The sequence below is a fragment of the Lepisosteus oculatus genome, chromosome 27 (genome assembly GCF_040954835.1).
Source record: "Lepisosteus oculatus isolate fLepOcu1 chromosome 27, fLepOcu1.hap2, whole genome shotgun sequence".
In the NCBI taxonomy this organism is placed as follows: domain Eukaryota; kingdom Metazoa; phylum Chordata; class Actinopteri; order Semionotiformes; family Lepisosteidae; genus Lepisosteus; species Lepisosteus oculatus.
In genome coordinates, this window is record NC_090722.1 from 2,436,936 (window position 1) to 2,449,678 (window position 12,743).

General features: G+C 44.5%; 1 protein-coding gene and 1 non-coding gene across 3 annotated transcripts in view; both read left to right on the forward strand.

Annotated features, from left to right (window-relative positions):
• The window catches only part of mtmr11 (myotubularin related protein 11), a 58,849-nt gene that overhangs the window by 39,401 nt on the left and 6,705 nt on the right, over nucleotides 1-12,743 (forward strand). For both annotated transcript variants that reach the window (XR_011183786.1, XM_015336671.2), the window contains exons 8-14: nucleotides 391-478; nucleotides 927-1,015; nucleotides 5,016-5,140; nucleotides 5,988-6,066; nucleotides 8,436-8,506; nucleotides 11,020-11,192; nucleotides 11,978-12,148. Coding sequence is in view for 1 of the 2 variants with exons in the window: in XM_015336671.2 (XP_015192157.2) it covers nucleotides 391-478; nucleotides 927-1,015; nucleotides 5,016-5,140; nucleotides 5,988-6,066; nucleotides 8,436-8,506; nucleotides 11,020-11,192; nucleotides 11,978-12,148 (796 nt within the window). In the remaining variant the exon portion in view is untranslated. The remainder of the gene's footprint in view (nucleotides 1-390; nucleotides 479-926; nucleotides 1,016-5,015; nucleotides 5,141-5,987; nucleotides 6,067-8,435; nucleotides 8,507-11,019; nucleotides 11,193-11,977; nucleotides 12,149-12,743) is intronic.
• LOC138225417 (U2 spliceosomal RNA) lies at nucleotides 10,379-10,562 on the forward strand. Its single transcript, XR_011183881.1, has one exon. It is a non-coding gene; the product is annotated as a U2 spliceosomal RNA (small nuclear RNA).

Genomic DNA, 12,743 nt, shown 5'->3' on the forward strand with positions numbered 1-12,743 from the left:
AGTTTGGACAAGAGCCTGCAGGTCAGATAAACCTGATTACAGTCATGTTGCTGTGCAAAATGATTTGCATCATTCGTCTTGAAACTGAAAGACTAGTCAGCCTCCTTGCACACAGATGTGCACTTGAAACAGTGCAACTTTTAAGGCAGGCTTAGCAGGCTTAGGTCCTATATAACCACAGTCCTTTGGGGACTTAAAATTGACATCTACAGTGTAAATGCCAGTCTTTTGCATGGATTTCTGCTCAAGTCCAAGCTCACAGAGTTTGGTGTGTTTGTCACCTCTGTCCTCGGTGTTGTGTTGTGTCATGTGCTGCACACCAGGTTACAATGTCCTCATTGCATGTACCACAATGTTTCATTTTTCTTTCCTTTTTTCTTTCCAAATCAGTCTGCCAAGGTTTAATGTTGTCCCGCAAAAGATCCTGGACACAGAGCTCAAAAAAACATTTGCTCACTTCAGTGAAGGCAGGATTCCTGTGAGTGGTGTTTGTTCGCTAACTGTGAATGGATTCATGTATTTAAATGGCCCTTCCATCTTGAATGGAAGACTGTTGGGTTCGTGCTTGCTCTGTGCTGGATGTTTGTTTACATATTGTCTTAGTCAAAACTGTTATCTTAGTATGGCCGAGCTAAGTATTTTCAAAAAGTGGAAATACTGTATTTCGATATTAACTTCCTGTTCTTCACTGTTCTGGTAATTTAAGAAATTTACTTTGATTTTGCGTTTAACAAATAACATTCACTAAAATTTCTTCAGGCTTCAAATTCGGAGTTCTAGATCCACTCAGGATTTGCAACTAAAAGTAGTACAGGCTGAAGTGGTGGCGGCTGTAAATGTACAGTATCTGTAGGCTGCAGTGCACTTGACCTGTTTCATTTTTATGGCTCCGTTTCAAGTAGAATAAACTGGCATCTCTCTGACAGCGCTGGTGTTGGCACCACCCTTTGGGCAGCGACCTGCTCCGGATGGCCAGCTTCCAGAACAACATCTACCACGAGAAGGATGACATCAGGTGGGTCGTGGGGCATCCAGGACTAAGGAAGGGTTAGGAGTCTCTGTCGGCTCCCAGCCGGCAGAAGCCATGAGCAGTTTGCAAACCAAGGAAATCAAGTACAGTACTTGGCTCGTAGATGGTTTGTGGGAATATCAAAGCCCTGAATTCATCTCATGGTTAATGTGAAAAGAGTATGAAATCTAACAGGTCATCCATGATTATGCAAGTTGCTGCCACAACCCAAACTAACCCACCCATCCATTCCCTAACTGCTTTATCCGATTCAGGGTTGCGGGGGAGCCAGAGCCTATCCCAGCAAGCAATGGGCACGAGGCAAGGTGCAGCAGGCCATCACTGAGCACATATAGACACACACGCACACTCACACCAGGGCCAGTTTTCCCAGAAGCCAGTTATCCTACTAGTATGTCTTTGGACTGTGAGAGGAAACCAGGTCACCCAGAGGAAACACAGCCAAACACTAGCAGAGCATACAAACTCCACACAGATTGCAGCATGAGAATTGAACCCAGAGCCTCACAGAGCTGTGAAGCAGAAATGCTTACCATTGCCAATACCATGCCAGCCTACTATGAATTATTTTTAGTTAATAAGGGGATGCTGAAGAGAAGACTGCTCTAGTGATGGCTGGTGAACAGTGTAGAAAAGGCAGGAGTCAGGTGCCCACAAACACATCTGAACTGAGCAGCTATCTTCAGCTCTTTCATTCTCACGCAGCCTTTGCAATGCCATTAATTTTAAAGTCTCCCAACGGACGTTACAAATTTTTCAGCTGATCATAAATTGCTGATTAAATTATTAATTTAACCGATTTCTTTTTTTAGTGTTAAGGTGGATGTTTCCCGTTTGTTTCTTAAATAACTTGAAATTACACCTTGATGTAACACAATAAGAAAGCATGTCTTCCTGTGAATAATGGCTTCATCCACTGGAAGAAGGAGTTAAGAAAAACGCGTTCCTGTAGTTGTGCTCCTGAAGGTCTGTGTGGTGTCTTCATTGTCCAGTAAAGCAGAGTCTCTGAATATGGGACTCCAGAATGCATTTAGTTTGTTTTGGCAGAACTTATCAAACTTGTGGTTTGCTTGCTATTACTCACAGTATTTTGCTAGAGACTTCATGGTGACAGATTGCTCATGCTTCCCAAACCTTTGTATCACGTTTCTGTATTTCACTTTTTTACATAGCTTGCTTTGTTTTTAGGTTTTATCAGTTTTATGAAATATAAATGTAGGGCACAGATTCGGACAATACAGACATTTTGTAGATCTGTTAAATGAATGTGAGGTGATGGGAGATGAACAGTGGCTGGAATAATACTAAGAAAAGTCTACAAAATCTGTGTTTCACCCAGGTAACTCCTCATCTCTCCTACAACTGGGCTGTGCAATGTCTACTCAAACACTCAAGTTGCCTGTTTATGACCATTGCCAGGCATTTTAAAGTGAGAACTAAGTCTTACTAAATTAAGAGATAAGATAAGATCATTTTATTGGCCATATACAATTTCTTGCATTAGGAATTTGTCTTTTCTCAGACCCCAGCTTGCTCTCCATGAGACACACAGACAGAGAGAGAAGCTTGGAGTCAGACCACCATTTATATAGCACCCTTGGAGCAGTTGGGGTTAAGGGCCTTGCTCAGGGGCCCAATGGAGTAGGATTCCTTTGCCAGCTGTGGGATTTGAACTGGCAACCTTCCAGCCACAGGTGCAGATCCTGAGCCACAAATTCTGCATGGAGTTTGAAACAAAGTATTAAGCAATACTGGAAACGTGGCAAAGTGTTGTGTGGTCAGACAAGACAAAAATGTGAACTTTTGGGTGTGCATGCAAATAGTCTGGCTCAAACTCAACACAGCAATCACCCAATCAACTCCTTCCTTACTGTCAAGCAAGGTAGTGGCAGCATTACTGTATGGTATTGGGCAGCAGGGACAGGGAAGCCTGTCTGGACCGAGGGGGAAATGTTTGGAGCAAATTGTGGACGTGCTATAGCAGAAAACACACTGCAGTCTGCTAAACACTTAATACTAGGATGAAACTTCATCTTTCAGCAGGACAGTGATCCAAAACACAAGATTAAGGCGACACTGGAGTGACTTAACAATAAGACAGTGCTTGAGCAGCCCAGCAAAGCTCTGACTTCGATTCAACAAAATATGTGGCAAGACCTAAACATTACTGTCAAAACAAATCTGACAGAGCTGGAGCAAGTTTGAAAAGAATAGATAAAAAGATTAGCTAAACTCATGCGAAAAAAAAAAAACAACTCAATAGCTGTATCTGTTGTCAAATGTGTTTCCTTTTAAATAAGGTGTTCAAGAGGGTGAATGCATATACTTGTTTTTGGTGCCAATTATCTTCTTCCAACCCAAAGACTAACCCCCCAAAATGCTCAGTTAAGAATTTAGAGTTGTGATTAAAATATTTACAAAACATGTGTATGTATCATTTGTAATTCATCAAAAGGGGGCACTGTAATTCCACGCTGAAAAGTGGAGAAAGTATTGTGGCTGAAAGCGTCCTCGAATGATATGAATCAACCCTGTATACTGGTGCTACTGGTGCTTATAGGACTCTCATCACAGAACCAGTAAGATTTAGAGACTCACTTACCTAAATTAACAGTTAGATAGTCCAAAATTTGTGTGAATTTGGTTCTGTGAAACTGCTTCAAATTGCAAAGTGGAGGAATGAATGTAAATGTTACTATGACTGAAATAAGTCCAGTACTGCTGTCCCACAATAAATTGATAGAAATCCCTCCTAAAGCTGAGGTACTCTTAGAGACAAATGTGGCCTTTTCTGTTTCTGAAAGAGGAGTTCACTGCGGGTCTAGAGGCTATCCTTTTTGGACTATGCCTCTACATCTTGAGCTCGGCTTCCCTGCCCTGAAACCTCAATTTATGATCACCTGCATTGTACTATTAGATCCCACACACAAATGGCGAATCTCACGCTACAAACCCCTGTTTATCTTTTACGGGTGCTGTTGCAATGTATACCAGCTACTGCAGTACAGTGCATTATAATCCTTCACCTTATTTACTGTACCTGGGCCTACTGAAACTGTATCTCACAGAGTCTTTTTGCTTCGCTATGCAATTTATTGTATGAGCTTTATCTTGCATTTTCTGTATAAGCTTACCTTATGTAACTTGCTACTCACTACCTTATGTAACTAAGGTTGCTGCTGGAAGAGGTGTTAGTGGGGCCAGCAGGGGCACTGACCCCACAGTCCATGTGGGTCCTAATGCTCCAGCATAGTGACGGGGACACTGTACTGTAAACAGGCGCCGTCCTTCAGATGAGACGTAAAACTGAGGTCCTGACTCTTTTTTGTTATTAAAAAGAATCCCAGGGCGTTTCTCGAAAGAGTAGGGGTGTAACCCCTATAAATTGATTATAATATAAAATCAAATTTTATAGCGCACTATGGCTGCTGTCGCATCATCCAGGTGGGGGTACACACTGGTGGTGGTGGAGGGGATCCCCATTACCTATAAAGCGCTTTGAGTGGAGTGTCCAGAAAAGCGCTATATAAGTGTAAGCGATTATTATTATTATTACTGTTACCTGAGAGTTCCCGACTGTCCTTTATTTAATACAATTACAGTCTAACCCTAATTACCCTGGAATAAACTGCTCTTCAGATTATTGTCCTAGTGCAGAATGCATGTGAGACGTATGTGACTGAAACCAGGAGGCTGGGTGGTGCAGTGGTTATGGTGCAGGACCTTGTACAAGAGATTCCTGGTTCTGCATGGGTCACCCTTCTTCCTTGTGCTCTGTCCTGCCGGATGACATGGAAAAGCAGAGTTCCCGCTGTTTCTGTGACTCAGTAGCTTGTAGTTTCACTCCGAGCCTTTGTAATGTGTGCTCTCACATCCAGGACTCGTGAAACTGACTCCGCTCTGTCTGTACACTGCAGAGGGGTATAAACAGAGGTCAGGTGCTCATCCCTCTTTCCTGTTTTGCCATTTCTGTGCCCGGCCTTAGGAACCTGGAGGCCATGCTGTTCGGCAGGCAGCAGCAGTGTGTGGTGGTGGACCTGGGCGAGGACATGCCCGTGCCCCTGGACGTCCAGCTGGCACACACCCGGCTCCGAGCTCTCTGCCTTGGAGGTAGGCGCCATAGCTGGTACCTCAGTTGCATGGCAAGTGCCAGTTTCAGGCACTTTGACATGAGTTTGCGAAGTTTGGTTTTCTCATCGCTTCTCATTGCTGCTGTCTGTTTTCTTCCCCACTGTGAGTGTCCCAGCTGTTTCTGCTTTGGCCGTTTTCTATTTATATTCTTAATTGAATATGGAATCCTAACCTGCCGGCGATATTTGTTCAAGAGATTTGAACATGAGAAATACATTTCTTTAAGTGTGCCAGAAACTTTGAAGAAAAACCCGTTAAAAAAATGGATGTTTTATATTTCTGTTGAAATAAATAAATATTTTTCTTTCGGTTTTCAAACTCAGCTCGGGGTCTGCTTTTGTTTAAGGCCCAGTTTGAGGAACTGAGCATTTTTGATGTAGCACAAGAGGACCGTTGGATTCTTAGTATGCAAAAGTACCCAGATTAACTGGTTAAATATGTTTTTGATTGACAGTGTTGACTGTCATTACAATATTCCGTATGTTTAATGAAGAAGGAAGCCACTATGATCATCGACTTTTCCCCACAAAAAAAAAAATCTGGCTTTTTCCTACGATGTTATATTTGTCAGACTTCTGTTTTTGTTTATATGTTCAGATTTGAATCTGATTATTTTTTAACATATGAACCCGAAGTCGGACGTCAACACGGAAAGCTTTGTGTGTATAGTTGGGTACTGCTCCAGTGCTGGTCTCCACCTGTTTTCAACATCCCCCCTCAAAACAGCAACTCTGTTATAATTAGGCCTAGAATCCCTTCCGGGCTCATCCTCATGACAATCCCAGACTTCTTCAAACTGACTCCCTGCTCTTTCTCCTGGCTCCAGATATTTCCGCGTCCATCACGGTGCCTGATGAGAAATGGCTGTCTGCGCTGGAGGGCACACACTGGCTGGATCACATCAAGTAAGATCACAGTCTTTACAACACGGGAAAGGGTGTGAATGTCAGGAGTCCCTTCTCTTGCTCAGCTGCTCAGTTAGTCCAGAAATCTCTTTTTGGAAGGACTTTGGGTAACATCCAGTTTTCTTCTGTCTGATGTGTCTTTTAGGTCAACCTAGAATTACAGGTCATTCTTATGTTGAAAATATTTTCTTTGTGTAACTGGCTTTGATTAGGTTCCATCCATTATAAGAAGGCGACTTGATCGCAGCTACCTGGAACCTCTCCCAGAATCACAGGGTGCAAAGCCATTGCAGGGGAAACAGGTTCAAAGCTGAAATTGAGTCACTGCAGTTAACCTAGCCAGCGTAAAGCCTTCCAGAAGGTGGGAGCAAACCGGAGCACCCTGCTGAAAACTCACGGAACATGCAGAGAACATGTAAACTCCATACAGAAAGTGCCCAGTTATAGAATCAATCCCAGGAGCCAAGTGCTGTAAGGAAGTGAAGAAGCAACACTGTGGCACCGTATTGCCCTCAATTGGTTCTAAACACCGACAGATCCAACTGTTCGTTTCTCTTCCTCTAATCTGTCTTCTTTGCATTCTGACCCCTAGGCTTGTGTTTCTCTAGCAGTTCTCACAACACTTGTTCTGGGAAGGCTGAACCATCAGCCTTCTGTTGAGCAGGGGGCGCTCACCCTGCGGTCTATGTGGGTCCTAATGCCCCATTATGGTGACGGGGACACTATACTGTAAACAGGTGTAACCCCGGCGTCCTGGCCAAATTTCCCATTGGCCCTTACCAATCATGGCCTCCTAATAATCCCCATCTATGAATTGGCTTCATCACTCTCCTCTCCTCCCCACTGAGAGCTGATGTGTGGGGAGTGTTCTGGTGCACTATGGCTGCCGTCGCATCATCCAGGTGGGGCTGCACACTGGTGGTGGTGGAGGGAATCCCCATTACCTGTAAAGCGCTTTGAGTGGAGTGTCCAGAAAAGCACTATATAAGTGTAAGCAATTATTATTATTATTAATTATTATTATTTAAGACTTTCTGGAACTTCTTTGGTAATGTTATACCAGAACAACATCATGGGTAGAGTTCTAGACTGATTGATGAGCCATTCTTTCCAGCATCCCTGTGAAGTCACATCCGTGTTATTGATCTGCCTGGCTCGTTGCTGTGTTTCCAAAGAGACCTGCAGTTTGCTGGAATATTATAAGAAAATAGAACAGAGTTTAATTTACTGCAAACTGGATACACTTACTGGATACACAACTCGAAGGTTGTTTTTTGTAGATGCACAGACATCAGGATAATAAAACATATTTTAAAATGTATTATTTCGTTGAGCTGACTAACGTTTTCTCTAATGCTTTTGCAAACTGTTCATTGTTAAACTCTTTTCCTCATTAAATGGCTTCATTCTGAAGACAACCACAGCATAATTGTATTTCCTCAAATCAGGAGCAAAACTTTAGTCAATCTGAAACACTCTGTTACATTATTGAAAAAAAATGGTCATGAAATATGACGGTCACATTTCCTGAATATATTTAGGTTGCCTAAGTTTTAAACCATCCCAGCTGCGGTAAGAACCTTTAACTAAACAAAAGCTTTCTGTGTTGGAAAAACAAAATTAAAAGGCAAACAGATGTGTTGGATAGGTAACAGGTTTAGTCTGACATCTTTAAAGACACAAACTGAAAGGATGATATCGTATTATGATGATTTCTGCACAAATACAATGTTAATTCTGAAAAGGAGTTGTTTAGAATTAAAATGTAACACATTAACATTATGTTTTGTGGGAACAATTTACTGAGCCATGTAGTGGGTGGCAGGGTGGTGAACATTGCTGTCTTGCAGCGCTGGGGCCCTGGGTTCAATTCTGGACAGGGGGTGCTGTCTGGGTGGAGTTTGCATGTTCTCCACAGGTTTGCGTGGGTTCCTCCAGGTGCTCCGGTTTCCTCCCACAGACCAGAGACATCCTGGCAAGTTAATTGGCTCCTAGAAAAACTGCCCCTGAGGTGTGAGTGTGTGTCTATCCTGTGATAGACTGGCATCCTGCCCAGGGCATACCCTGCCTTGCGCCTGTTGTTTGCTGGGCTAGACTCTGGCTCCCATCGTGACCTCAAATGGGACGAGATGGGTAGAAAATGGGTGGGTGGATCATTGTAACACTGCAAAAGGGGGAGCAATAATTGTGGTTTCCAAACCTCTAAAAATGCACCACTGAGCCGAGAGCTTTCATTTCAAAGGCTGGGAAATTAACTATAAAAATCAATGCAAAGTGACTTGTGTTCCATGGTGAAGAACTGCAGAGCAGAGTTGCAATGACTAACTCTGACTCCAAGGTAGGGAATTAATGGGACTCTCTGTGCCCAGGGCCTGTCTGAGGAAATCCACAGAGGTTGCCTGTCTTCTGAGAGACGGCCATCTGACTGTTATCCTCCAAGGTAAGAGAGAGAGTCGTTATGATCTGTGAACCCAGGGAACAGCATCTGAGAGGAAAAACCGAAGAATGTGGTGATATACTGTATGTGAACATGACTTGTGTTAATGTGGAGTAAAACGTTCTGAACACAACAGAGGGGGAGGGAATTTTTACGATCGTGATCACAATAATGATCACAGTTTGTACAATGGAAGTATCCGGATTTTACAGATAACTGTAACCAAGTGAAATTACCCATATATATATACTTAAAATGATCCAGTGCAGTTAAGGATACATTTAAACTATTAAAATACATAATAAAGTACACTACCATACAGTAAATGTGAATAACAGCAAAGTAAGCTATATCAGGGTACTGTGGTGGCTCTGTGGCTGTGGTGGATCTGCGCCTGTGGTTGGAAGGTTGCCGGTTCAAATCCGGCGGCTGGCAGAGGAATCCTACTCTGTTGGGCCCTTGAGCAAGGCCCTTCACCCCAACTGCTCCAGGGGTGCTGTATAAATGGCTGACCCTGCGCTCTGACCCCCAGCTTCTCTCCCTGTCTGTGTGTCTCATGGAGAGCAAGCTGGGGTATGTGAAAAGACAAATTCCTAATGCAAGAAATTGTATAGGGCTAAAGAAGTGATCTTACGGAGTAAGATTATGTGATTAGATAAAGAAAAAACCACTCATAATTCTGGACTTGAAGCAAGAGGAATAATTCATATAAAATACAGGATATCCGGCAGTGCAGCAATAGTGAGAAATTTCAGGCCTCAAGGCTGACAAGCTGCATTTGTCACAGGTGCAGTTTAAGACATTTCTAACGAGTCGCATTTAACCAGTCAGGATTTCAGGAAACATTCCAGTACTCACCAGTAGATGGCACTGTAGTCCATGTATTTTTTATGCCTTCATGTTGGAAAGCCAGCCTGGCTTTAACTTTGGAGGCTGGATTAATTCTATTTGCTGTCTCAAAACAAATTTTCACTATTTATAACTCATTGTCAGACTCTACAATTAACTGGGAAACAATGCACAATAGGAGGTTATTATATTTGCTCATCTATGTATTTTTGTAGCTCTTTAGTAACCAGCCTGTTATTAAAAAGAAGCAGTTTAAAGAGCCTTAAAGACACAGCCCTGTTGTAGTGAATGGTATGGCACTGTGCTATGCAATAGTTAGGTTGCCAGTGTTTCATCCTATGTATGTTATTCCTCCTATAACCATATCAAAAATTGGCCAGCCTGATCAGTACCGTTTAGAATTAGAAACAGAAGACATGCTTCAGAATGCATGCCTGCAAAGTGTGTATTGAGTCAGCTGTCTTGGTTTAGATTACGTTAGGTATACCAAATCTTTGATCTTCAAATTTAAAGCTGTCCAGAGAGGCAATGAAAGATCGCTTTTCGGCCTTTTGGCTATGTAAGAGTTGGGCTGATAGGGAAATAGGATCCTATGCAGGACTCAAGACTAAGAGAAAGACACTAAGCTCAATCGCTAGGCAAAAACGAAAACCAGGAGGCAGGTGAGTAGGTCTGAACACAGAGAGACAACGAGGAAGCAACAATCCAAAAACACAAGGCGAAATCGAATCCAGGAAGCAGGCGAGTAGGTCAAAACACAGAAGTATAACGAGGAAGCAGCAATCCAAATCACAAGGCGAAATCGAAAACGAGAAGCAGGCTAGGAGATCGAAAACCGGAGAAAAGCAAGAGATAACCGCGCACTAGGGAGCTCGAAGAGAATCCGCAATAGTGAGCGGGGAAGTGAGAAAAAAGGGGAACTAAAATAGAGATGGGAGAGAAAGGTGATTGGCGTTTACTTGCGGCGTGAGCTTGTTCTACAGGGTGTGCGCGTGGGAATGCAAGAAGGAACAGAGGCGCGAGTGGAATGCGTAACAGGCTAAGATCAAGTGTAGTTTCTGTTCTTATCAGTTTAATATCTGATACGTCCCCCATCGGAGGACCACATATTAAACGGATTTTTGGAACAGGGAGCTGGATCAGGAGCTTGCGCCATCCTCGCCACGCATCGGCCCGGTACTGCAGTGCCTCCGGGAACGGTGCACTACCTCGGGCGGAGTGGTGGCTCTGTGGCTCAGGATCTGCACCTGTGGCTGGAAGGTTGCAGGTTCAAATCCCGCAGCTGGTAGAGGAATCCTACTCCATTGGGCCCCTGAGCAAGGCCCTTAACCCCAACTGCTCCAGGGGCGCTGTACAATGGCTGACCCTGTGCTCTGACCCCATGCTTTTCTCCCTGTCTGTGTGTCTCATGGAGAGCAAGCTGGGGTATGTGAAAAGATAATTCCTAATGCAAGAAATTGTTAAGGGTTAATAAAGTGATGTTAAATAAGATCAAACCTTTTCTGGTTTTCTTCTCTCTATTTTGGACCGTGCCTTCTTTTTTTTGTGTTTTTCATGACGGCAGACACCTTGCGCACTCAGTGATAACTGGTATTGATTCTGAACGTGTTATCCAGTACGTTGGAGCACACATTCGTGTGACCAGAGGCACTCCTCTATGTCCCCAGAGCCAGATGACCGGGACCTGAACTGCGTAGTGTCCAGTCTTGTCCAGCTGATGTGCGATCCACATTCCCGGACCCTGCTGGGCTTCCAGAGTCTGGTCCAGAAGGAGTGGGTCGTGGCTGGCCACCGGTTTCTGAGTCGCTTCAACTACCAGAAAGACAGTGACAAAGAAGAGGTGAAAGACCCCTCTCATTCCTTCTTTTAGTTACAGTATGGCGGTTTAGGCCCCAGACAGGGTTTAGCTTTATAGATATGATGAATAGTGCTATGGCATACTGCTGATGGGAGTTTACAGTACCGAGAATTTGGGATTTTCCCAGCTGTGCTGTGGCTGTGCCATGCTTTGGTGTGGTTTCAACATGCGTTCACTGTGCTTTTGTGACACTGCATCATGGGAATGATTTTGGTGCTCAGTTCAGGCTTGGAGTAGCTGTTGTGACAACAGTTTAAAACTGGGGTCCAACTGTCCATACTACAGTTCATTCGCACATTGGTCACCCAGAATAATGCATTTGATACCCATCAGACAGCAGCTGAGGAAGACAGAATAGATGTTGTATTAGTATTTAGTGAGGGGTATCTCTTTCAAACCTTCAAGAAGCGCCACTGAACCTTGTGCCAGGCTTCTGGCAGCAGCAAACGTCTTGCAGTAAGTGGCTCAAACAGAGCATTTCCAGTCTGGCCTGGGCCCATTCTTCAACAAAAACTCCTTCACTAGACGTTATGGAAGACGAAACAATGAGTCCGACTGAACTGTGCGCCCCTCTGGTTCCTCTGGTTTTCCATAGGATTGAGATTTGGGATTGTTCTGGCCAAAGAAACATAATGGGATTTTGTCCTCAAGTCAGCCGTGCGTGGCCTGAGAGAGTTTACTGGGGTCTCTACATTCTTTACCAGTTCAGTTAGTCAAAAACTCAATGTGCACAAGTGCGCTAGCTTTGTGTGTTGTTTGCTGCCCAGTCTCCGGTCTTCCTGCTGTTTCTGGACTGTGTGTGGCAGCTGTGGGCACAGTACTCGTCCCACTTCGAGTTCACGGGCGACTACCTGCTGGCTCTGCACGACAGCGCCCACCTGCCCCTGTTCACCACCTTCCTGTCCAACTGCCAGCGAGAGAGGAGCCGCCGCAGTCAGGTGACCACCCGTGCACACGTACACACGTACATACACACACACTCACCTGCACACTCACCTGCACACACACACACTCACCTGCACACACACACTCACACACTCACCTGCACACTCGCCTGCACACACACACACTCACACACTCACCTGCACACTCACCTGCACACACACACACGCTCACCTGCACACACACACACGCTCACCTGCACACTCACACACACGCTCACCTGCACACTCACACACACACTCACCTGCACACACACACACTCACCTGCACACACACACACACTCACTTGCACACTCACACACACACACTCACACACACACCTGCACACTCACACACACACTCACACACACACCTGCACACTCACACACACACTCACTTGCACACTCACACACACACACTCACACACACACCTGCACACTCACACACACACTCACTTGCACACTCACACACACACACTCACACACACACCTGCACACTCACACACACGCTCACCTGCACACTCACACACACACTCACCTGCACACACACACACTCACCTGCACGCTCACACACACACACTCACTTGCACACTCACACACACTCACTTGCACA